General features: G+C 43.7%; 1 protein-coding gene across 4 annotated transcripts in view; it reads left to right on the plus strand.

Moving 5' to 3' along the window:
• Window positions 1-25,260, plus strand: part of lrp11 (LDL receptor related protein 11) — a 31,244-nt gene extending 5,984 nt beyond the window's left edge. For 2 of the 4 annotated variants that reach the window (XM_033026105.1, XM_033026106.1), the window contains exons 3-8: window positions 3,896-4,037; window positions 16,659-16,778; window positions 16,882-17,079; window positions 21,861-22,031; window positions 22,232-22,324; window positions 24,270-25,260. In XM_033026105.1, coding sequence (XP_032881996.1) covers window positions 3,896-4,037; window positions 16,659-16,778; window positions 16,882-17,079; window positions 21,861-22,031; window positions 22,232-22,324; window positions 24,270-24,424 — 879 coding nt within the window. In that variant the 3' untranslated portion in view covers window positions 24,425-25,260. Of the gene's footprint in view, window positions 1-3,895; window positions 4,038-16,658; window positions 16,779-16,881; window positions 17,080-21,860; window positions 22,032-22,229; window positions 22,325-24,269 lie in introns of all 4 variants that reach the window. The other 2 variants (XM_033026107.1, XM_033026108.1) reach the window with 2 other exon arrangements.
• The last annotated feature ends 119 nt before the right edge of the window (window positions 25,261-25,379 follow it).

The following is a 25,379-nucleotide window of genomic DNA, read 5'->3' on the forward strand; positions in this document are numbered from 1 at the left end:
TATATGCGATTAAACTCCAGCATGCTCCCTCGCAATGTTGACCAATAAACATTTTCCCTTTCTCTAAATAAATATCTTTGACTGGCATGCCCCAATTGAAAGACTCAAGCTAAGATAGAACACATTAATGACTGAAACTCAATACTGGCCAATGATAGTTGATCATTTGCACATACATTTGCTTTGTGTCTCAAGTGATTTTATTGTAACGTCCAGAATCTCACCTGATCATATCCAGCTCTCCAGTTCTTCTTATACCAAACAACCTCCGTTTTTTCACCTTGTTGACTTTTCCACAATCACATTTAGGTTTCAATGAAGCCTTATCAGGTAATTTAACCCTGCTCCAGTGTTCGGGAAGGGTATCAAGTAAAGAATGCATCATATATGTGATTGAAATTCCAGCTTTTCCACTTGTCCAATATGTATCCTATTCATCACTGCACTGGTCGATGCTCTTCTCAGCATTATTTTCTAACTTCTCCCTCTGAGGTTCAATCATTATCATCCTGATTTCATGGACTAGCTCTTGGCTGGACACATACTTCTGTTAGTGATACTATATGAATATAAAAGCTGCTGTTATTTTTTACTTAATGCGGAGTATAAATCCCAGCAGCGTACTATTTTCAGAAAGTCCTTGAACAGTTCTTCATGGCTGTCCTCTGAGCAGTTAGTGATTACAAAACTATTGGGCAAATATTTTGCTAACTTCAGTTGAATTGTTTAATCATTACATAAAACAAATGCCCTCTGTGGTGTGATTATCAGAACAAAATCTGAAGTGCATACTTGGAAAGCACATGTTGTAGTTTCACAAAAGTGAGAGTATTAACAGAAAGCTTAACAAAGAATTTTAAAGGAAAAACCCATGCATCATGAGATGTAAAGTGAAGTAGACTTGTCTGTTTTACCTGTCTGCCAAATCTGGCAATAGTTGGCTCAGTGAGTGGCTCCCTCAACTGAGTAAGAAAGTCAAAGTCCCACTTCATTCACCCTAAAAAGAAATTCTAGAGTGAGATGCTTGTACTCAAGGAGTGTTGTAAGGTCAGGCTGCCATCTTTTAGATTTTGCCATGAAATCAAGGTACCTTTTCCTTTTTCAGATGAACATTAACGATCCTATGGCACTGTTTAGAAGCAGACAGGTCGATTCTTCTGTGTTCCCACTAATATTGTCCCTTTAGATTAGGAGCCACAAAATTACAAATGCCACTCTCAATGCTTTGTCTTTTCACCTACTTGCATTACATTAGTTCTGGTGATAATGCTGGAGTTGCAGTTAAAATTCCTTCCATGGCATCATTAATTTGAGTCCCTTCTTTCATTTAGAACCATGTTCACTTAAAACTACTACCTTCAATCATCATCCACGACACCTCAGCCACCAATTCAAATGTTACTTCCTTACTGGACCAGGGCTGCAAGTACATGGGAACATCATCACCTCCAAATCCCATACCATCCCAACTTACACAAACATTGTTGGACATCCTGGCACAAAGAGGAGGAATGCAAGGAAAAAATATACAGTTCATGGCAAGACACTTATCAACATTGATGTACAGAGGGATCTTGAGGTCTAAGTCCTTAGCTCTTTGAAAATTGATTGAGTGGTAAAAAAAATATATGGTATGTTCCAGCAACCCTTCCAGATGAGCAAGAGGTTCACCCGCACCTCCTCTAACCTCATCTGCATTTGGTGCTCCCATGGTTGCCTCCTTTACATGAAACAAAACTAAGCATAGCTGATGTGACTGTTTCATCGGCTTTGCACTTGGCCCACCAAGACCTGCTGGATCTTCTGGTTGCTAACCATTTTAACTCCCTTCCCATTCTCATAGTGACTTTTCCATCCTGGGCCACGTTCATTGCCAGAGTATTCCGCTTGGGTAGCTTACAGCACAATGGTATGTACATTGAATTCTCCAATTTTAGGTAACTAACCAACAACACTCCTCTTCCCTATGCTAAACCTAAATATGCACTGATTTCTCCCACCATCCTGTTCCCCCTTTCCCCTTCCTCTGTCCCCTTCCACTTGTACCTCTTCATCTGGCTTCACATTTCACACCGCTTATCTCACAGTCCTTTGTCTTCTTTTCATCTCTGGCTTTTGTCCATCTATCTGCCAATCAAATTGCCCTCCCTGATGTCTACCTATCACATGCCTGGCTTTGTCCCACCCCTACCTCTCTTATGGCTTTCGCTCCCCTACTACAATCGGAAACATCTCCCCTACTGACCGGAAACATCACCTATCCGTCAAAATCACCTATCCATGTCCGCCAGAAATGCTACCTGACCTGCTTATTTTTACTCCAGTATTGTGTTTTTGTTATAACCAATAACTGCAGTTCCTTTTGTCTACTGGAACTTGAGTATTTTGAGATCTGTTGATACTCTGGCATCCTTCCACTATTTCCAGGGTTTAGTCAGGAGGTATGAATCCCGCCTGGGTGAGTGCAGCTCCAACGATATTCAGGAAACTAGATACATATTGAAAAGAAGCAGCCTGCTTATTTAGCAGACTGTTCACCTCAAATATTCATAGCCACGTGGTACCATCTAAAAATGCACTTATGCCACATGCCAAAGTTTATTTTGCAGGATCTTCCAAACTGAGACCTCCACCAGATAGAAGTACAAGTTCACAGTACCACCTTTACATTTTCTTGCCACTTGCCATCTTGATTTGGAAATAGATTGCCCTTCCTTCATATTTCCTAGGCCTAGGATTTCCTTCTTAACTGCATTGTGAGAATCTTTCAGAAGAACCCAACTGTTCAAGAAATGGACTCATAAACAACCTCTTCAGCAATTAAGGATGGATAATGAATGTTAACCTTTCCAATCACGTTCATTCCGAAGAATGAGTTAACAGAAAAAATATGCTGTTCACAATGAACTTTTAATCACTCTTGCAAGCAGCTAATTAAGAGCTCAGTATATTTCTTGGGCTTTAAACACAGTAATTTACTGAAAAAATTGCTTATAAAAGATACCATTGTATAGAAACAGTTGACAAACAACAATTAAAATATGTTAAAAAAACAACTGATTTGCCATTTAAAAAAAAGTATTAGTTCTAGAAATTATCCAGAATTTGGTGTCCGAGTGCATACTAATTCATTTTTCACCCTTATGCATGTTGGCTTACATTAACTCTTGAGTAAGTAACACTTGATTTTAATGTTATTGTTTTTTGTTTGCACATTCCTCCATGGTTTCACCCCATCCTGTTCCTATAATTTCTCCCACCACTAGATCCTAGTATATCTCCTCTGCTCTAATCATTGCCTCCTCTTCCTCCCAAATGTAATCCCTTTGCTTTTAGCAGACTTTCATGGCCCTCAGCTCTGGAGATTGGTTTACCTCAACTAAACTTTGCACATGTGCTTTCTTAAGTGACTCACTGCTAATATTTAGTAGCTCCTATGAATTGTAGTATCTTTGCTACATCAATGGTGTAATTGCAAGTGAACATCGTTGTTTTAAAATATTATTCATACGCCAAACAGCAATCTGCAGAATTTCCAGTCATAAAGTTTAAATATGAATGAGCCTAATGTTGATTTTAGACCCAATCATATGTTTTAAGAATATGTCAAAAAGCGAATTGAAATTATTCACTCTATCGACAAATTCAGCACCAGTATTGCACGAGATTAACAGCCCTAAGTTTGTCTCAAATTTTTGGCGTGGGTCAGTCAATCTAAACAGAGAAACAATATAAATGAATAATCTAATTGATTGATGCCTGGAAGGAGGTGCTGGATAACGGATGGGGTTTGGTGGGATTCTGGGAGAATTTCCTGAGAAATCTTTCATAGGCAGGGAATCATTTTAATATCCTGGTTGACAGATTGTGATTGTATGTTTTGATTCACTTTCAGTCTCCACAGCCTGGGATGTTGAAGTTGAGTGGTTTACGAGAAGGAATATATGTGATTCAATTGGCAGTCACTGACACCATCGGGCAAAAGAGTAACATCAACGTCACTGTGACTGTGATACCACCAAAGCAACAAACAACAGGTCAGTTGACAGATAAGTAAACATGGGCCTTATCCCTAGATGACACATCACTCCCTTGTCAATTGTTCTTTTAATGTATAGGAGTAGGAGTAGACTCGCTTGTCAAACTTGATAATGTTCAGTAATTGATTTTTTACTTAAATTAACCCGTCTTTGCCATCCATTAAATCATTCTTTACCATTTATCTTGGCAATTCATTTAAACATGCAAACGAGTTTATGTCTTAAATGTATGTTACCAAGACATTGCAGACTGTTCTCTTGCTTTCATTCCTTGTAACCCTGGTATTATACCAGGGACTGTGCACTGCATCAGCTCCAAGGGTGTTCCGTCCCTCCCTGAAACTGAAGGCTGTACTCTGATAGGTCTAACCAGAGCTTTACCTTAACTGCAACAGCATATTGCTTTGTATTTTTGACAGTTGGCAGCATTTTATGAGACTTTACATTTATTTTGGCATCTTTTCAGTTACTTCTGGATAGCTTAATCTGGTATATGGAATTCACAAATAGAAACCAGCAGATTTTACAAACATAATATGAATGTTCTTGACAGCCAGACTGCTAGCAGCCCATCAGCAAGACATACTTCACACTCCCTCCTTGTGTAGGCTTGATATTGAATGTAATCTCTATATCTCCCCATGTAATGAGCATTTGGTCAGGCCTTCTCTCCAGACCTGAGTGTGTAGGGAGAGGCGGAGTGGAACAAAAATCCGAAACCATCCCTGGGATCTGTCTATACTCATGACCAGTTAGATGCCATGCTGGGTCCAGAGAAGGAACTGTGAATATGAGAGGAGCTCCTGGTGTGATGGTGAAGATCCCTCATAATTCAACACAAATGATATGTATTTGGCTTGTGATAGCTTTTGGGAATTTCTGGTAGTTATTTCATTGATTCTCATACTTCACTGAAGACAGAACCACCTTTCTGGTCGCAAATGCACAATGGATTATCTAGGAATTAGAAGACTAACCTGATGACAAAATTAGGGAATGTCTTTTGGAGAAAGAAAAATCAATATGAAGAGGTTAGAAGGTTGACATCAAGAAGAGTCAGGTACTTCCCCGGCCACTCTCCGATGAGCCAGGCAAGGCAAGGTGAACAAAGGAAAAAATGTGTGGTATTTGGTCTTGTGATAGCTCCTGAAGTTATTCTCCCTATGCCTCAGTGCTCCAAAGAAAGACTTGGGCTTTCTGGAACTGCTGGTTGTTCTTGATTGTGGCGAATTTGTCATGAATGGAGGTGGAAATACCCATATCTGTTCTGTATTTAGTGGTGGAGCATCTGGAAACTCAAGGGTAAATTAATGTTGATAGTTTGCGCTGTGAGACGGCTGCCGTGCCAGCAGTGTGTTAGTCATTTCTACTTTTTTATTTTTTAGTATGTCCAAATGTGTGTTTTAATGTCTCTCGGTGTGTCTTGTGTGGGGGGTGGTGAGGGGGGGTAAGGGGAGAACCACTTTCGGTCGCCTCCTCCACGGAGAGACAACTTTTTCCATGTCGCTTCCCTCGCGGCCTAACACCAAGGATTAGTGCGGCCTTTTCCGGAGTCGGGCCCGGAGCTTCAGCAGCGGGCGCAGCATGAACTTTTCTTTGCGGAGCGGGCGAGCCCTCGCCGGGGATCGCCAGAAGGGAGTGCTCCGATCGCTGGCCCACGGCAGCCTGAAGCCGGGGTCTGCGGAGCTTCCAGCTGGTGCGGCGTCCGGAGCCTGGGATCCCTCGTTGGGGACCCCGGAGGAGAAGAGCTCCGACCGCCGGCCCGCGGCCTACAACATCTTGAAGCTGCGGTCTGCGGTGCTTCTAATAGCGAGTTGACACGAGAGGTAACCCGAGTTAAAACTCATGGTAATAACGTACGATTAACGCACGGAACTCGTGGACGCAACTTAGAGATTCGTGGCGCTAACGGCAGGTACTCGTGTAACTTTTGGGGACAGAGTTTTGGGGACAGAGCCTTCTCCAGGGCAGCTCCCAGGCTCTGGAACTCCCTCCCCCAACTGATCCGCAATTCCGTGTCCCTCACCATCTTCCAGTCCCGCCTCAAGACCCATCTCTTCACCTCTGCCTATCCTTAGCCCCACGTCCCCCTCCCTTTTCATCTATGCTTGAATTGCCTCATATTGTGTTTTGAATTGAATTCTGTCTCTAATTTGTGTACTAGTCATGTCTCTACTATTTATTTCATTCCGCTTACATGTTTTTCCTCTACTTGCTAAATTTTTGTAAGGTGTCCTTGAGACTCTTGAAAGGCGCCCATAAATAAAATTTATTATTATTATTATTATTAACTTGTCGACTCTTGCAAAAAATCAAACATGTTTGAAATTTTCCACGCGTCAATATTACTCTTGTGGTTAAGAATTGAAACATTTTAACTCGTTGTAATAACGTAGTGGCCCGTGCGTTTACCGTAGTGTATCGTGAGTCCACCGTGGGAACTCTTAACTCAGCGGGCAGGCAGCAGCAGATTGTGGATCCCTTCAGTTTCCCAGCGACAATCACCTGCCATAACGTGAGAGAGATCATGCACTGTTGTAGGTCTCCTTTGCACGTCGGTGTTTCTGTTTTTCTCCACTCATTGTTGGCCCTATCTGTCACCACCCCCACCTACACCCCTCTGCTTCCCGGCCATGTGTGTGACCCCTTCCCTCCCCTCTCCAGCTCCCCGCCCATTGCACCGGCGCGGGGGCTTTGCACTGTCTTCACGTCGGCGATGCCAACAGGTCGATGCCAGTTGGGAGGGAAAGGTGGTGGTGGTGGGGGGGGGGGGGGGGTGGGTGGGTTAGGTGAGCAGAAGAGTGGGGTTGTTTGCAGTTGCTGAGGGAGGGGGCAAGGGCGGTACAGTTCCCAGTCTCAGCTCCTGTCTAGGGGGGTGGCCGGAGACATCAGGACCAACGGGACACCGACCCCCAGGCCCACCAGGCCCACCAGGCCCACTGCAAGCACGGAGATCCCAGAGACCCACAGCCAGCAGCAACTCCAGCCCAGCCCCGCTCCAACTCCAGAGGAACACTCCAGTAGGGGCAGAAGCTGATGGTGTGCAAGGTACGTCTTGTTCTTGGGGTGGCGGATGAGGGGGCGCAGCTCGGGCTGTGGGCGAACTGCCACTTGTCGCCGTAGCGGCCCATCGGGGAGCGGATTCCTCTGGAGTTGGAGCGGGGCTGGGCTGGAGTTGCTGTTGGCTGTTGGCCTCTGGGTTGTCCGTGTTTGCAGTGGGCCTGGGGGTCGGTGTCCCGTTGGTCCTGACGTCTCCGGCCACCCCCCTGGACCTGTTGGCATCGCCGACGTGAAGACAGCGCAAAGCCCCCGCGCCGGTGCAATGGGCGGGGAGCTGGAGAGGGGAGGGAAGGGGTCACACACATGGCCGAGAAGCAGAGGGGTGTAGGTGGGGGTGATGATAGATATAGCCATGTTACAAAATTTTGAGATTTTAAAAATCAAGTCTGTAATTTATCCCATCAGATAAAGCATAAAAATAAGTTTAATTTGACACCTAATTCACTTTCATATCTCAAGTATTTAAAAAGTTATGGCCATTTTCATACTGGGAAATGAGCATCTTGTACCCTATTGATTTTCTATGGACATAACAAAAAAGCTGTGATCGTGAACAGTCAAAAGCCCATAACTTTCTTAAAAATTAAGAGAACTGAATGAAATTTTCAGTTATCATAGATTGAAGCATTCTGAAACAAATATAAAATAATCTTACTTGGATGACCTGAAATTAAAGCATATAATTAGTTAGTTACCCAATTGTAGCTAATTTCAGACTTCAATTACTAGATCTAAACATCTATCCATTTCTTAATAAATGATTAACATTTTTAAATAGCCTAAATGTCCAAATAATATTCACAAATAATTCACAATAAAACATGATTTTAAAATCTCATTTACATTACTTTATAGGCCAAATGGAAGGAATTTAGTGTTTAATTGCTGTAAATAAATGTCCATTTAAATCAGCTTTCCAGTGGGTCCCTGTGGAACGCGCTGGTTTAGAACGTTCACATTGCGGTAGATTTGTGCCCCAAATGCCGAGAAAAATACTGCGGGATATAGTGGGGCCAAAATGAGCTACTCGCAATATTAAACTTTGTATAAAGGGATCTTTAGAAGCCCTTTTTAATGTAAAAATATACAGCCAACCTTCTGTGGTTTGCTTTATGAGACCCTGCGGTTGCTGGCGGTCGCGGGTTTAGAGATTGATTTTTAAACTACTATAACTATTATTCAAGGCCTTTAAACCTAATAATAGCTTTTGCGACGGGGTCTTTCAGCGATTTTTCGTTAATAATTAACTAGGCTGAACATTTTCGATTGGAACAGCCTAGAGAAAATCGCGTTTTAAACCCGCCCCCTCTAAACGGCGCCAAAATCGCGCACACCGGCAACGGCAGATTTTCACCGACGCTTCAGGTAGGCTTTGCAACATACCTATTAGATAGGGCCAACAATGAGTGGAGAAAGACAGAAACACCGACGTGCAAAGGAGACCTACAACAGTGCATGATCTCTCTCGCGTAATGGCAGGTGATTGTCGCCTGCCCGTTGTTTCTGACGCTAAAGCCTTGGGATCGTTGCCCTTCGTGTTGGCTTGGAGGGGGAGGGGGGTATTGTGCTGTTTGATCGCCCCCTACTATCCCAGGGACAGGGAGACACAGCAGCTTTTGAGACTGGTGGGCAATCACTTCCAAAGTTCTGCCCACACAGTCAGTACACCTATCCTACACTTGTCTCCCGCACTAAGATCACCACGCAAAGAATGATCCCAGCCTAACCCAAGAGCCATGTCACCACAGACAGATTAATGACGCCCCCCCCCCCCCCAATCTCTCTCCATCTCAACTCACGCCTGGGCACCGAAGCAACTCAGGAGGCGAACCCTGAGCTCCGTCTCACAACAATCTGATGTGCACATCCGTCCACATTCAAAGATTTAATCTCCCGTCTCCCCGCAGTGTGTAGACATGGCAGTAAATTCAATTAAAACATATCAAACCTGTGTGTTTCAAACAAATCATAAGTATAACTGCTCTGGCACTGGATGGTGCGCATTTTCCCTTTGTAGGTCACATCAATAGATGCGGCTGCTCTGAATTATATCTTTAAAACAAAGCCACAGGATGGAGAGGTCTTCTTTAACACTGTTGCTTATTAAAACATAACACTGTTGCTTATTAAAACAAACCTTCAATCAGGATTGGCTCAAGAGTAACTCGGGAGACGAACTTGGAACATCGCAGAAATGACAAGTAAACGGCAAACTTGTCATACCGTGGGAACTCGGTTAAACTCTTGATCATACACTTGCAATCTCGTACACAACCACGAGTCTTTCACTCGGGGTACCTCTTGTCTCAACTCGCAACATAAGAACCAGCCTTAACCGCGGCGCGGCAGGGACTTAGATCTTCGACCGCCGGCTTACGGCCTACATCATCTTGAAGCCGCGGTCTCCGATCGGGACTTACCTTGCCTGTACATCTGACCACCTGCAGCGTTGACTGCGGAGGTTTGTGGTCCTGACCACGGGGGAAAATGGAGAAGAACTGTCTGAACTTTGTGCCTTCCACCACAGTAATGAATGGTGGATGTTTGTGTTAAATTTTTATTGTGTATTGTGTGTTTTTTTTACTGTACCACTGCTGGCAAGTTCATTTCACTGCACTTTATTGTGTATGTGATGAATAAATCTGACCATTGACTATTGAAATACTTTCTCTAGCCTAAGGTTTTCAGTGTGTGAAATGATTGCAAATCATATTCTCACATCTGTACCTAAAACTGAAATCCAACATTCTGTATGAAGTGTCCTGCATTGAGCATTACTGCATGGATATGCGAGTGCATGTATTTATTTGAATGATACAAAAATCTGAAAATGCTGGAAACATTCAATAGGTCAGGCGGTATGTGGGAAAAGAGGAAACATTAATGTTCCAAGTCCAGGATCATTCTTGAGAGAATCAGTTAAAGTGTCAAATCCAGGACCCGTCATGATTGTAGTGTTTCGGAGCTGTTTGCATTTTTCATTGCCTTATAGTTTTCTTTTGTGAACAGGTGTGCTCTTACACATTGCATTTTGTAATCAGAATTACTTGTCCCTGAATTTGTGGATTCACTCAAACACAGCCAACCTAGGAAAGTGAATTATAACCTAACTGACTGAGCTGAGCCCATGGTAAACCGTTGCCTTGTATTGCATGGTTCAACCGAAGCTCGGGGTGGCAGAATGACACTGTTAGTAGAGCGCTACCTTGCAGCCCCAGTGATCTGCCTTCAGTCCTGGCCTTGATACAGAGTTTGTACAATGTGGAGTTTGTATGTTCTCCCTATGACCTAGTGGATTTCTCCTAGGTGCTCTGGGTTTCCTTTCACATCCCAGAAAACATGTAGGTCGGTAGGTTACTTGGCCATTGTAAATTGGATCTAGTGTGTAATTGAACAGTTGAATCAGGGGTAGTTAATGGAAATGTGGAAAGAATAAAATGGGTTAGAGTAAGATTAGTGTATAAATGGGTTCTTGATGCAGAATCGGAGTGTTGAATCTGCTTCTACAACTATTTCAACTAGACTCACTATACGCTTTATCTCAGTAGCTCTCTGACATGTTCTGTTACACTCACACACTCTCAGAAGCAGCTTTATACACACAACCTCCCTCCATGCTCACTCTGTTTCACACAGAAACACCATCTTCACTTACTTACTCTCTTCACTCACACGGAAAAAAAGCATAGAAAATAGGTGCAGGAGTACGTCATTCAGCTCTTCGAACCAGCCCCACCATTCAATGATCATGGCATATCATCCAAAATTTACTGCCTCACACACATCTGTCTGTCCTCACTTTCACAAATATTAATTTTCCCTCCTTTTCATTCTCACGTTCATTTGTTTTCTTGCTGCTGCTCGTTCTTATGCTCTTTCAATCACCCTCTCCGTGCCTCCGTTTCACAAATATACTGGGACAGTGGAATCTGACCAGAAAATCTCCCTCCCCTTTCAGTCTCCATCACAGGAAATAGACTATCGACTAACATCTATTACAAGCCCACTGACTGCAACAACCATCTCGACTACACTTCTTCCCACCCTGCTTTCTGCAAAGACTATATCCCCTACTACCAACTGCACCCAAGATGAGGCGTTCCATAACAGGACATCTGAGATGTCCTCATTCTTTAGGGAACAGGGGTTCCCCTCTCCCATCATAGATGAGGCCCTCACTCGTATCTCCTCGGTACCCCGCAGCTCCACCCTTGCTCCCCCTCCCCCAGTCGCAATAGAGGCTCCGTAATTCTTGCCTACCACCCCATCAGCCGTCGCATACAACACATAATCCTCCGATTGGACTCGCAACTCTCCGTGTGAAAAAGTGTTTCCTCATCTCCGTTCTAAATGCCTTACCCCTTATTCTTAAACTGTGGCCCCAGGTTCTGGAGTTCCCCCAACATCGGGAAAATGTTTCCAGCCTCTAGCGTGTCCAAACCCTTAATAATCTTATGTTTCAATAAGATATCCTCTCATCCTTCTGAATTCCAGAGTATACAAGCCCAGCCGCTCCATTCTCTCAGCATATGACAGTCCCGCTATCCTGGAAATTAACGTTGTGAACTTACGCTGCACTCCCTCAATAGCAAGAATGTCCTTCCTCAAATTAGGGGACCAAAACTGCATACAATACTCCAGGTGTGGTCTCACTAGGGCCCTGTACAACTGCAGAAGGACCTCTTTGCTCCAATACTGAACTCCTCTTGTTATGAAGGCCAACATGCCATTCGCTCTCTTCACTGCCTGCTGTACCTGCATGCTTACTTTCATTGACTGATGAACAAGGACCCCGAGATCCCGTTGTACTTCCCCTTTTCCCAACTTGACACCATTTAGATAATAATCTGCCTTTCTGTTTTTGCTACCTCACATTTATCTACATTAAACTGCATCATCCAACCTGTCCAAGTCACCCTGCATCCTCATAGCATCCTCCTCACAGTTCACACTGCCACCCAGCTTTGTGTCATCTGCAAATTTGCTCATGTTACTTTGAATCTGTTCATCCAAATCATTGATGTATATTGTGAATAACTGCGGTCCCAGCACCGAGCCTTGCGGTACCCCACTAGTCACTGCTGCCATTCTGAAAGGGACCCATTAACCTCTATTCTTTGTTTCCTGTCTGCCAACCAATTTTCTATCCATGTCAGCACTCTACCCCCAATACCATGTGCCCTAATTTTGCCCACTAATCTCCTATGTGGGACCTTAACAAATGCGGTGGTGGGTGCCACCTTATCCCTAACCAGTCTGAAGAAGGGTCTCGACCCGAAACGTCACACATTCTTTCTCTCCATAGACGCTTCCTGCCCCGCTGAGTTACTCCAGCTTTTGGTGTCGATCAGAAGATTAGTATTATCAGACTTGAAAGACTGCTAATTTTTGTGCATTAGAGCGAGTTCAACACAGGCAGTTATCTTGTATTGATGTTATTGATTCCACCATCCTCCCTCTTAACCCAACCCCAATCTGACTGCATGAGACTTCGGTGATGATTTGATTGCAATACAGTAGACAGCAATTATATAGGCACCCATTGTTCAGCACGTTTATATGTAGGAGCTGCTTAACCGTCACAGCTTAAAATGAGCCAATCTTACACATCATCATATTAGTACCAGCAGCGCACAGATTTCAATGCTTTAAGGAGAAAATCATCAAGGATAGAATTAGATACTGGGATTACCAATAAAGCATGGATTCCCAAAAAAGGAAATCCTAAAGTAACCTAGCCAGATGGCCACACAAAATGTATTAGGCAAAGCTTGGGAGAAAGGTCATAAAATCATACAGTATGGGATCGTTCCGCACACTACTGATTCTTTAAGAGAGTTATCCACAATCTCGTTATTTTGTTCCTACCCATAGCCTGCAATGTTTTCCAGTTCAACTTTTTTCCAGTTTGTCCTTTGGAAGTTATCAAATCTATTCCCTGCACCTATCAAGCAGCCTATTTGCCGCGTGACAAAAATCCCACCCACTCATTATTTTACCATTATTTGAAATCTACTTCCTCTAGTGACTGATCCTTCTGCCAGTGCCAGTGGCAGTGGTAAAGATTTCTGTTTATTCACTCTGAATAAAACTTGCAGTAGTCTGCTAAACTGAAAGAACGATTCCAGTATCTCTGCATTTGAAAATCCTTTATCCCTAATATCATTCTGGTAAATTTCTACACCCTGTGGTCATGAATTTCTTATGGTGTAGATGTACCACCTCCACACAATCCTCGATTACAGTCAATGTCCAGTATCTTTGTTTATTCCTGTGCCTGTTGGTTGAAGCAGGATTCTCCCTCCAGCTTTATCAGTCCTCTGTTTCCACCAAGTTAGACTGTGCAGCAGCTTGCCCTTTGGGTTTCCCCCTATATTTTTCTTTTTTTTTGGAGAAAGGAGAGGAGCAAAGAATGGAAACCAGTCCAGATCCATCATCACTGGAGATATTTGGTGTCCACTCACCAGACCCCCAGACAGGAATGTAGACTACAGGACACATACCTGCATGTGGTTCAGCACCAGTCTTTGAGGAACCTTCAGATTACAAGGTGAGTTACATCCAGGCACTTGAAAATAAGAGACAGGATTTCCAGCCAATCCAGTCTGCCCTTTGCACAACATGATTGTGCTGTCCAATGCAACAAAATAGACCTACCTCATCCACAATTGCACATCATGGCTGGAAATGAGGAAAAGCAATTAAAAACACAGGTCAATTAAAGGAAAGGGACTGAAAAAAATATTTTCAACCTCCTTAATCAAACCAAGGAAGACAATGAATGTTGTTTGTGATTAATGCTATGCTACAACTTCTACAGGAACCTGCAGATGATGGAATCTTGAGTGAAGCGCAAAGTGCTGAAGGAACTTAGCTGTTCAGGCAGCATATGGGGAGGCAATGGACAGGTGGCATTTCAGGTCAATCTGAAAAAGGGTTCCCACACAAAATGCTGGCTGTCAATTTCCTCTCCAGATGCTGCCTGACCATCTTTGTGTTATGGTTCCAGAGAAGAGTTAACTGATTACATCAGAAATATTACCAGTGCCTGGTGTCCAAGAAATGGAAGCAGTGATAATGATCGAAATAAGAGGGGCGCTTTCTTGAAGTTCCCTTGGAGTTTTGTTGGGACAGTGCAGAAAGCCTAAGAGTGGACTGGAGTTATTCTGCTTTAATTTCAAATTCCTGACATCTTGCTCGTTCTCTACTTTTTTCCAGCATAAGCACATAAGTTGTGTCCTTTATTTTAAAGTGAGTTATCAATCAACTGTGTGTGTGTTTGAACAGCCAACTTGGTGTTCTTCAAATATCAGCAGCATTTCAACGGTATAAATGTGAATGTTGAATTAAAACCCCGTCTCATCTCCAACTTTTCCTAGTTGAATACTGTTTCATTTTGGCATCAGCAATACCAGAGGTTCACTGATAGTATATGGTCAGTATAGCTTAAACAGATGATAATTTATAAACATGGTATAGTGATGTAGAAGTTATATCACTGAATCTGCAAACCAGAGCACTGGACTAATTAAAACGTGATTGCAATTTGCACTATTGTGAATTTAAATTTAGATTTAAGATGTCTGCAACTAACAATTAAAATGATCATGAAGCAAACATCATTCAACATTCTGGCAATCAACATTCTCAGTAAAATCCTTTGGGCTAGAAGCCTCCAAGTGAATGGGGTGGACATTTAATTAGCCTCTAATGTGGCCTTGCAGGACAATCAGCACTTCCAATTGTTCATAATGGTTCAAGAAAACTGAGGACTGACATTATCTCATATCTGGTGCTCTATCAAAACCCCATTTGAGAATTAACAAATAGATACATAGAAAATAGGTGCAGGAGTAGGCCATTCGGCCCTTCGAGCCTGCACCGCCATTCAATATGATCATGGCTGATCATCCAACTCAGTATCCCGTACCTGCCTTCTCTCCATACCCCCTGATCCCTTTAGCCACAAGGGCCACATCTAACTCCCTCTTAAATATAGCCAATGAACTGGCCTCAACTACCCTCTGTGGCAGAGAGTTCCAAAGATTCACCACTCTCTGTGTGAAAAGGTTTCTTCTCATCTCGGTCCTAAAGGATTTCCCCCTTATCCTTAAGCTGTGACCTCTTGTCCTGGACTTCCCCAACATCGGGAACAATCTTCCTGCATCTAGCCTGTCCAACCCCATAAGAATTTTGTACGTTTCTATAAGATCCCCTCTCAATCTCCTAAATTCTAGCGAGTGTAAGCCAAGTCTATCCAGTCTTTCTTCATATGAAAGTCCTGACATCCCAGGAATCAGTCTGGTGAACCTTCTCTGCACTCCCTCTATGGCTATAATGTCCTTCCTCAGATTTGGAGACCAAAACTGTACGCAATACTCCAGGTGTGGTCTCACCAAGACCCTGTACAACTGCAGTAGAACCTCCCTGCTCCTATACTCAAATCCTTTTGCTATGAAAGCTAACATACCATTCGCTTTCTTCACTGCCTGCTGCACCTGCATGCCTACTTTCAATGACTGGTGTACCATGACACCCAGGTCTCGCTGCATCTCCCCTTTTCCTAATCGGCCACCATTTAGATAATAGTCTGCTTTCCTGTTTTTGCCACCAAAGTGGATAACCTCACATTTATCCACATTATACTGCATCTGCCAAACATTTGCCCACTCACCCAGCCTATCGAAGTCACCTTGCAGTCTCCTAGCATCCTCCTCACAGCTAACACTGCCCCCCAGCTTAGTGTCATCCGCAAACTTGGAGATGTTGCCTTCAATTCCCTCATCCAGATCATTAATATAAATTGTAAATAGCTGGGGTCCCAGCACTGAGCCTTGCGGTACCCCACTAGTCACTGCCTGCCATTGTGAAAAGGACCCGTTTACTCCTACTCTTTGCTTCCTGTTTGCCAGCCAGTTCTCTATCCACATCAATACTGAACCCCCAATACCGTGTGCTTTAATAAAACCTCATTCAGTGAAATTGACAGAATAAATGGGGTGACAAGTGAAAAACCAAGTGCAATCATTTAGAAGTTTGTACTCATTTGTTATCTTTACCTTAATACATTATTTTTGGAATGTGCAGAACAATTAAAAGAGAAAATTAATCTGGAAATTATGTGTCTTCACCTCAGCAGTGGTTGTGAAAACAGCCTATTCATTGTTTCGATGGCGCTTTCGCTATGGCACACTAGTTAGTGCTGCTACCTCATAGCTCAAGGGACCTAGATTTGATTGTGACCTCGAGTGCTATCTGTGAAAAGTTTGCACGTTCCCTTCGTGTTCTGGTTTCCTTCTACATCCCAAAGATTTGCTGATGGATTAAATAGCTCCTGAGAATTACCCCTCATTGTATTTTAATAGCAGAAACAATCAAAGGGAGGTTGATGAGCATGTGTGTTGGGAAATAAAGGGTAGAGGCAAGTAAGGAAATTGATAATCAGAGTATTGGGTTTACTCCCCTGGGAAATGGCATGGATAAAAATGGGCCATATGGGGCAGTCTCCTGTGTTGTTCATTATAAGATAAGATGTTGATGGATCTGTTGTCTTTGCAGACTGTACAGGAGTTTGTTCGCGATACCAGTTCATTTGTGATGATGGTTGCTGCATCGACATTACTTTGGCTTGTGATGGGATTGCCCAGTGCCCTGATAAATCAGATGAAAGCTTCTGCTGTAAGTGCCAATGCCAAGCACTTGTGAATCAAGGTGCTTTTACCTTCAGTTCATTAACTGAAACAGAAAAATAGAAAACACTTAACTGCTTTTTTTGCTAAAGTTAATGTAGGCCGTAAGACAGTGATCCACACGACACTTCCTGATGCCTCAGGACGAGATGGCGACGCGAGGCCCTTTGTGCACAACTTGCAAAAGGAATTAGTCGAAAGCCAAGGACCATTGCTGCAACTGGAATCTGAAATGACGCAGCCATCCAAAACAGAAGCGAGAGGCAACCCCAGTACTAGCCGGCTTTCAGGTAGGAGAATGGAAGCAATTAGAATCGTACAGAAGGAAACAGGCCTTCAGGCCTGACTCATCCAAAATGACCAGTAGGCATCCTTCGTTGTTAATTCGATCATCCAACACTTGGTCCATAGCCCTCTATGCCTAAATGATTCAAGTGCTCATCTTGTATTTAAATACTGTGAGCAACCCATTCACCTAGGCAGTGCATTCAATGTTGGCATTGTAAACTACAGGTTTTTGCTCTTCAAACCACGCATGACATGCCTTTCTGCCCACTACTTTCCCATTAAGAATGTCCTGTAGATCATCACACTTGGAGTAGTCCAAATTCGGATAATTTCTGCGAATGCTGTCTAAATCAGTCTCTTTTGCTGGGCATTTGGATTGACAATTTTGCATTTCTTCGGAGACATCTGTTTAAAATGTCTGAACAGCATTAATAGAAACAAGTTATTATTTGCAGTTTTAGGAAAAAAAGTAGAAATTATAACGTTAAACGCTAAAACAAATAGTAAATACCCAACAAAAAAATCATATTTATCAGTTTCATCAAATCAATTATTCATCTAATCAATTAAATTCATCTAAATTCAAATACTAGATCTAAACATATATCCATTTCTTAAGAAAAGGCTAATTTTTTTAAATAGCCTAAATATCCAAATAACAAATAACACTGATCCCATTCACACGCATTCACAATATAACATGATTTTTAAATCTCACTTTGTCATGAATTTATATGTCAAATGGAAGGAATTTAATGTTTAATTCCCATAAATTAATCCAGAAACATCCACTCTCAGGATAATCAAAATCATTATTTTTTGCACAATACATCTGACTAAAGCTCTACTGTGGATATTTAGTGTGAAAATATTGATCATGGATAGACAATAACACAAAATATAGATTTAGATGCTCTTATGACATGATTGTCCAAAAAAAATAATGATTTTGATTATCTTGAGAGTGGATGTTTCTGGAATGTGATCGATTGGAATGTTGCCGTTGCCTTAAACTTTTAGCCCATATCGGCAGGCAAGACACGGCCGATTCATATGGGGCCTAAATAACATTTTCGCATCATAAGATTAAAATAAAGTCACACCAAAAAGCAAAATAATGTTAAATAAACAACATACCTTTTGTTTTGTCCTGATATTGCGATCCAATGGTTTGCATTGTGAAGGCACCCTGGTAGTGATTATTTAGTCTGGAAATCTACAATTTTGACTCTGTGACAGTAAATACATAGCGATACATTAACAAGTCAGGATGTCATGTGAAAAGGACAATCATTTACAGAGGGTGGTGTTCATGCCCTTCTTGCTATTTCTTTTGTTGGTAGTGATTATGGATTTGGAGGAGTTTGAAATAATCAATTTTGGTGAGTTGCTGTACACTTTAAATTGGGCCACAGTGTAGCAGAGGGAGTGAACGGTCATTTATCGTAGATAGAGTGTGAATCAAAAGGCCTGCTTTGTGCTGGGTGATGTTCTGGTCTATTATTAAAGAATATGGCAAAAGCACCGAGGAGAAAAAGATCATAGCTTAGAAAATCAAGAAGTTGAATCACTCCAGGGAGGGGCAAGAAGGGCATAGAAAGCATTGGAGGGAGTTGTCAATAGGCTTTCAAAAGTACAGTAGTGGCAATGCACGTTATGGTATAATTCAGGAAATAAGTGATGCATGTAACAAGAACAATGTAATAATTACAGGGAACTTTGAATATAGAGTGAGCAAACCAAGTCAGCACTAATTGTATGGAGAAATAATTTATCAAGTGTCTGACGAGTGGTTTTCGAAATCAATGTGTTGCAGAATTAAAGAAGGAACAGACTTTTTAAGATCGTATAATGCAGAGGGTTAAATCAGAGACCGTTGAGAACAGTAATCATAATATGAAAATGGAGAGCTGGAAACCAGTCAGTCTGGCATCATTTGCAGGGTAGATTGTTGAATCTGTTATTGAAAATATGGAAACAGGATACTTCGGAGATAATCGCGGGATGGTGGAGAGTCAACATGGACTTATGAAAGGAAATCATGTGACAAATTTGTCAAACACAGGTTTATTTGAGGTTATGATTAGCAAAAGAAGAGATGCGTTGTATTGGACTTTAATAAAATGTTCATTTCAGATAAGGCTTTGGAGAGGTACACACAGGTTTACCAGAATGCTGCCTACTTTAATGGGTACTAGACCAAGTGCAGACCCATTGGGTCTGTTCCCCCAACTTCCCCCACAAGAAGAGGGGGAGAGAGAGGAGGGGAGCAGGGCGGGCGGCCGGGGAGCGGGGGGCGGAGAGCAGCGGGGAGCAGCAAGGCGTGGGGAGTCGTGGGGTGGAGTGGGGACCAGCGGGGAGGAGCAGGGGCAAGAGGGGAGGCAGAAGGGGGGCGGAGAGGAGGGGCAGAGTGGGGGTAGAGAGGGGTGAGGATTAAGTGGGAGAGAGGGGGGAGAGAGGGATGGGGGCAGAGGAGAGAGAGGAGGGAGGGAGAGGGGGGGAGGGGTGAGGGGGGGGAATGGGGAGGGAGGGGGGGGATGGGGAGAGGATTGGGGTGAGGATGGGGGAGAGGGAGAGGACAGACCTGAACTCGGTGAGCGGGCGGCTTGGACGGGCAGCGAGCTCGGGCGGCATGGAGAGCCTCGGCAGCTCTCGCGTGACGGGAGACGGAGTGGCTTCAGAAGCAAGCCGGTGACGGCTATAACCTGCTGTGACCTCCCGATCTGCAGAGCATTTTGAGAACGGGGGGGTTTGGGGTTGGAGCTGGAGCGGGGCGAGGTGTTTGGAACGGGGGGGGGGGGTTGTAGTTAGCGGGCGCTGGGGGGAGGGGGGGGGGGGGAGTGTTGTTACCGAACTGAACTCACTGTGGAATGAATGCATTAACGGAGCCACTCTGCTGCTGGATCCGAAGTTGTCCCTGCCTTCCCTCTGGAAGCCTCGTCCCCATGAGATGGCGAGTTCCCAGAGCCCTGGTTAAACGCGGGACGCGGGGGCCGCTGACGGTAAAGTCTGTGAAAGCGGACCCATCAGAGACTGTGAGGTCTCACATCCTCGGCGCTTCTGACACGCCGGCTCTGTCACGCTGGCTGTTCCCCCGGTTGAACATCCGATGTTTGGCTTGAGGCAGCGTGACAGAGCCGGGCCGGGCACCAGCTGTTGGAAAAATGTCGGCGTTTTTCGAGCAGAGCCGGGCGTCAGCAGCCGTTATGGTCGCTGGCCAGCAGGAGGCGACAAAATTAGTGAGTGGGGGGGAAGGATTTTATTTAAAAATATGTACATAAAAATGTCCAAATGTTTTGAGGAGTGCATTAGTGAACGTAAAAGTGAATTCGCTAGCAAAATGGAAAAAATCTCTGAGTTTTTGTGTGTGGTTTTGGCGGACCAAGGAATCAAAGGCCAAATCTGGCACCCACAAATAAACACACACAGACACACACAGAGTTTTAATAGTATATAGATAGATAGATAAAAGGAGAGGTTGGATAAACTTCGATTGTTTTCCATGGAACATCAGAGGTTGAGGAGAGATCTGATAGAAGTATATAAAATTATGAGAGGCATATATAGGGTAGACAACAGAACCGTTTTCCCCAGGGTGGAACTGTCAAAGACTAGAGGGCATAGCTTTAAGGTGAGGGGACAAAATTTGAAGCAGATGTGTGTGGCAAGTTTTTTTTTACACAATGCTGTGTGCCTGGAATGCCCTACCAGGGGTGGTGGTTGAGGCAGATACAATAATAGCGTTTACAAGCCTTTTAGATAGGAACACGGTTGTGCAGGGAATGGAGGGATATGGATTATGCGCAGGCAAAGGACGTTAGTTTATTTGGCCTGGATAGAGTGGATATGGAGAGGATGTTTCCAGTAGTGGGAGAGTCTAGCACCAGAGGCCATAGCCTCAGAATAAAAGGTTGAACCCTTAGGAAGCAGATGGGGAGGAATTTCTTTAGTCAGAGGGTGGTGAATCTGTGGAATTCATTGACACAGACGGCTGTGGAGGCCAATCAATGGATATTTTTAAGGCAGAGATTGACAGGTTCTTGATTAGTACATGTGTCAAGGGTTATGGGGAGAAGGCAGGAGAATGGGGTTAGGAGGAAGAGATAGATCAGCCATAATTGGAGAAGTAGACTTGATGGGCCAAATGGCCTAATTCTGCTTCTATCACTTATGACCTTAGGACTTATCATATTCGGCACGGACATTGTGGGCCAAAGGGCCTGCTCCTGTTCTGTACCGTTTTATGTTTTATATAATATGCTGCACAAATAGAAAATGTTGGATTGGGAATGATATAGTGGTTTGAATTAATGATTGTTTACATACAGAACGCAGTAGGAAGAAAGTCACAGAGATGTGCAGCACAGAAATGGGCCCTTCAATCCACCATGCCCATTTATATTGATCCCATGTGCTCACATTTGGACCGTACCCTTTTTTTGTCTTGCCTATTTATCTAAGTGTTTCTTAAATGTAATGATTATATCTGATTCCCCCCCACCCCACCACCATCCAGCAATTCATCCTAGATATTAAACATCTTCTGCAAAACTTTTTCTTAATTACCTCTTAGACCCCTTTTAAAACACCATCCTCTGTCAATGACCTACCCAATTTTCTATCTGACCTATATCCTCCTCACTATCCACAACATCACAAATTTGTGTGCAATTAAATTTACTTATAATACCTCCTACATTCACAACCAATTCAAATATACATCGCAAACAGCAAAGATCCTAGCACTGATCCATTCATAAAACCAAGCTGTTTTCATCTGTAGATTTTTGCCTAGCTCTTCCTACTAAGGGTCCATGTGACGGCAATCTTCCGCGCTGGTATTTTGATAGCACCTCAGGAACCTGCAAGCATTTCACCTATGGTGGGTGCAAAGGCAATCAGAATAACTTTCTGCAAGAGCTGGACTGCAAGACTCACTGTGCAGAAGCACAAGGTAAACACTCCCCCCATTTCCAGTACATTACTACAGCAGTATTAATTTCTAGCTATGCTGTATTTCCCATTTCATTACATTGCTCAACCAGTTTTTAGATGTCTTTCAGTATACCTGTTGCATGTCCCCCATCGTGAGTAGTTTTATTGCGTAGGAAGGCACAAACCCATTACTGAACTTGTTTTCCAATGTTTGTTCAGAAAATGGCACTCCTGAGCCGATCTTGGCGGAGACAAGTAAAGATGACATCATGATCAACCACACAAAAGGAGGGCATCCACTCCCAGAGTCAGGTCAGTCAAAATGAAAACAATGCTGAATATAATCGGGTCAGGCCACACCTGTGGGAAGAGATGCACAGAACTGGCAAAAGGACTTGAAATGGTTGCACTGTGTCTCTTCTCACAGATGCTGCCTGACTTGTTACATATTTCCAGCATTTTCTGTATTCATTTTATCTTTCCATTTTTTGTAGTTTTTTTCTTTGCGCATGCATGTGCGTGTGTTCCTTATCACTGGAACTCCTTGACCCAACTGAGAGCAAAACATTGATTAGGACTTTGGGGCATTTGTACACATTGCAATTCTGTGAGTACTGCTGAGAGGACAATGTTGAGCACTGTTGGGTGGCCCACTTGTCATTAACATGGTTGCTGAGTGCAGAGACCACAGAGTGAAATCGAAAGAGAATCATTCAGCCAAAATGCAGAACCTGTACCCATTCCTATCTGCTGTCCCCATAACTCTGCAAAATGTTACTTTTTTAAATAAAAAATATTCCATCCTTTTGGAAGTTATTGAATCTGCTTCCACTGCTGACTGAAAACAATTGAAATAATCAGTGATGTATTTGGGGACAGGAGTTGTATAATAAAGGGGGTGAGGTGGCCAAATGGTAGAAGAGCTCTGTGAGGTGAGTGGTGGCAGGGTGGGAAGGGAATCTGCCAGGTAGATGATAGAGAAACAGCAGTGCTTGTTGGGGAACAGGAGGAGGTCACCTGTACATTCTGTACACGCCTGCCTCATCGTCTCCATGAGGCAATCTTCACTGAATTCTGGCACACCTGAAATCACTAACCCTTAACCCCCATTACATTTCCATTCAACCCCTCACTTCCCATCATAAGCCCCTAATGCCCCAACCCTCCCCGTTGCCCCATGAGATTCTTCCCCCAACCTTTAGGGATGGCACAATGGAGCAGCCGTAGAATTGCTGCCTTACAGTGCCAGAGCCACGGGATCGAACCTGACCATGGGTGCTGTCGGTAAAGGGGCTGTCCCACTGCGGTGACTTAATCTGCGAGTTTAGAAGTGTTTGCCCTCGACTCAAACTCGCAGCATGGTCGACACGTCCTAAGAGGTCCTATGAGGTCACTGGAACTCTCCTTCATGCTCGAGGGAAGTTCCCGCATACTCGCGGCTTCAGCTAGGTCGCTGAAAATGTTTCAGCATGTTGAAAATTTTTCCGCGAGTATAAATTGGTCGCCATGGTTCTTTTGAACTCGTAGTGGAGTGGAGTGGGGTCGTTATGTAGTTGCAGGCAGTCGTGGGCAGGCGTAGGCATTCTCCTTTGCTGACCGTGCATTTTAATTGGCTCATTGGAGCTTTCAGGACCAAGGAAAACCGACCGGTAGGTTAAATGCCCACTAAACTTTATTATACTTCTTAAAAGTGCCTCCACTCCTTCCCCCCCGCGTTCTCTAAAGGACGTACTGTTACTGTGCAGCCGTCTTTTACCTACCTCTTCATCACGGGTGTGAATTTCAGACAGCGCTCCCCCGCTTTCCCTGGCCCCCGCCTTTGCGATTGTGCGTGTGTGTGGTCGGTCGATCCAGCTCGCAGTTTCATCGCTGACGGTCGATCCAGCTCGAGGTTTTTCAGGCGAGTTCCCTCGAGCTTGAAGGTCGAAGACACTCTTCTGAACTCGCGGATTAGGTCGCCGCAGTGGGACAGTCCCTTAAGGGTTTGTATGTTCTCCCCGTGACCTGCGTGGATTTTCTTCGGGATCTCCAGTTTCCTCCCACACTCCAAAGACGTACGGGTTTGTAAATTAATTGGCTTGGTATAATTACAAATTGTCCCTAGTGTGTGTAGAATAGTGTAAGTGTGCGGGGATCATTGGTCGGTGTGGACTTGTGGGCCAAAGGGCCTATTTCCGCGCTGTATCTCTTAAACTAAATTAAACTTTGTTGGATCGGGGGACATGCAGGAAACTGAACAACTCCATTTCCCTTGCAGGCGCTGTGCTGCCTCTGGCCCTGGGACTGGCCATCACCGCCCTACTCTTGTTGATGATCATCTGCCGGCTGCAGCTGGTGAAACGCAAGCTCAGGAAGATCCGGCCCATAACATCAGAGGAATCTGACTATCTGATCAATGGCATGTATCTGTGATACCGAAAGGTACAAGAGTAACTCCTCCAAATCATGATCATCACGGCAATGTGAAGCAAATCAGTGTGTGTGTGTGTGTGTGTGTGGGTGTGTATGTATGTGTTTATTTAAAGGATTACGTGGAACAGTGTAGAACCATTCAATTTTATTCCTTCCTATTCATGCCAGCAAATCTAACATGTTGGGCCTTATCTCAAAACTCCTTTGAGGCCAAACCAGTACTGTTATTAGAACAATGTACTAACAAGCAGCCTTGGCATAAAGATATTTCTTGTTCATTGCTTGTTCTGAAACTTTCAAACCTCCTGCTCCTGTCATTTAGAAGAAGTGTGGTCCTTTTAACAAGGAGCTCAATCCATTCTATGCCAATGACCAAAAGGTTCCCTGCCACCATGAAGCTAAATCGGGTTCCTCCATGCCCACCATAATTTCTTCTGCCTGGGGCACACACCTAAGCTTCCCCTGACTGATAATACTGCGAGCAGGTTGCTCTGTATCTTCCCTTATTGTTTTAAGGTAGATTCATGCCAATATTGATAGCACCTGCTTCTCTTTTCTCCAATCATTTTTCCTGGGATTACTCAGCAGCATTTGGAGAAACCAAAGGTAAAAATGTAAAAAAATCAGGAGGGAAGTCGTGTTTTCAAGCCAGCGACACAAAATTTCAGATGTTCGTAATGTAGGGAATGTCTGGAGTATTATGTGTTCATTCTGTGCATAGCCTGTTGAACTTGGTCATATTATTGGTTTCCTCCTTAACGATTCCACTGAATATCAATAGTCCTCAGCTCCTGGATCATCCTAAATAAATGGCATTTGACCAGTGTGACAATGAATCTATTGACTAACATTATTTGTTTTACGCCGTTGAAAGCATGCATTTGAATATATTTTAAAAATATGACCGTGGGGCATAGCTTTGCATTCTAGTTATTATCTAATGAAATGGTTAGCT

The sequence above is a fragment of the Amblyraja radiata genome, chromosome 8 (genome assembly GCF_010909765.2).
Source record: "Amblyraja radiata isolate CabotCenter1 chromosome 8, sAmbRad1.1.pri, whole genome shotgun sequence".
In the NCBI taxonomy this organism is placed as follows: Eukaryota; Metazoa; Chordata; class Chondrichthyes; order Rajiformes; family Rajidae; genus Amblyraja; species Amblyraja radiata.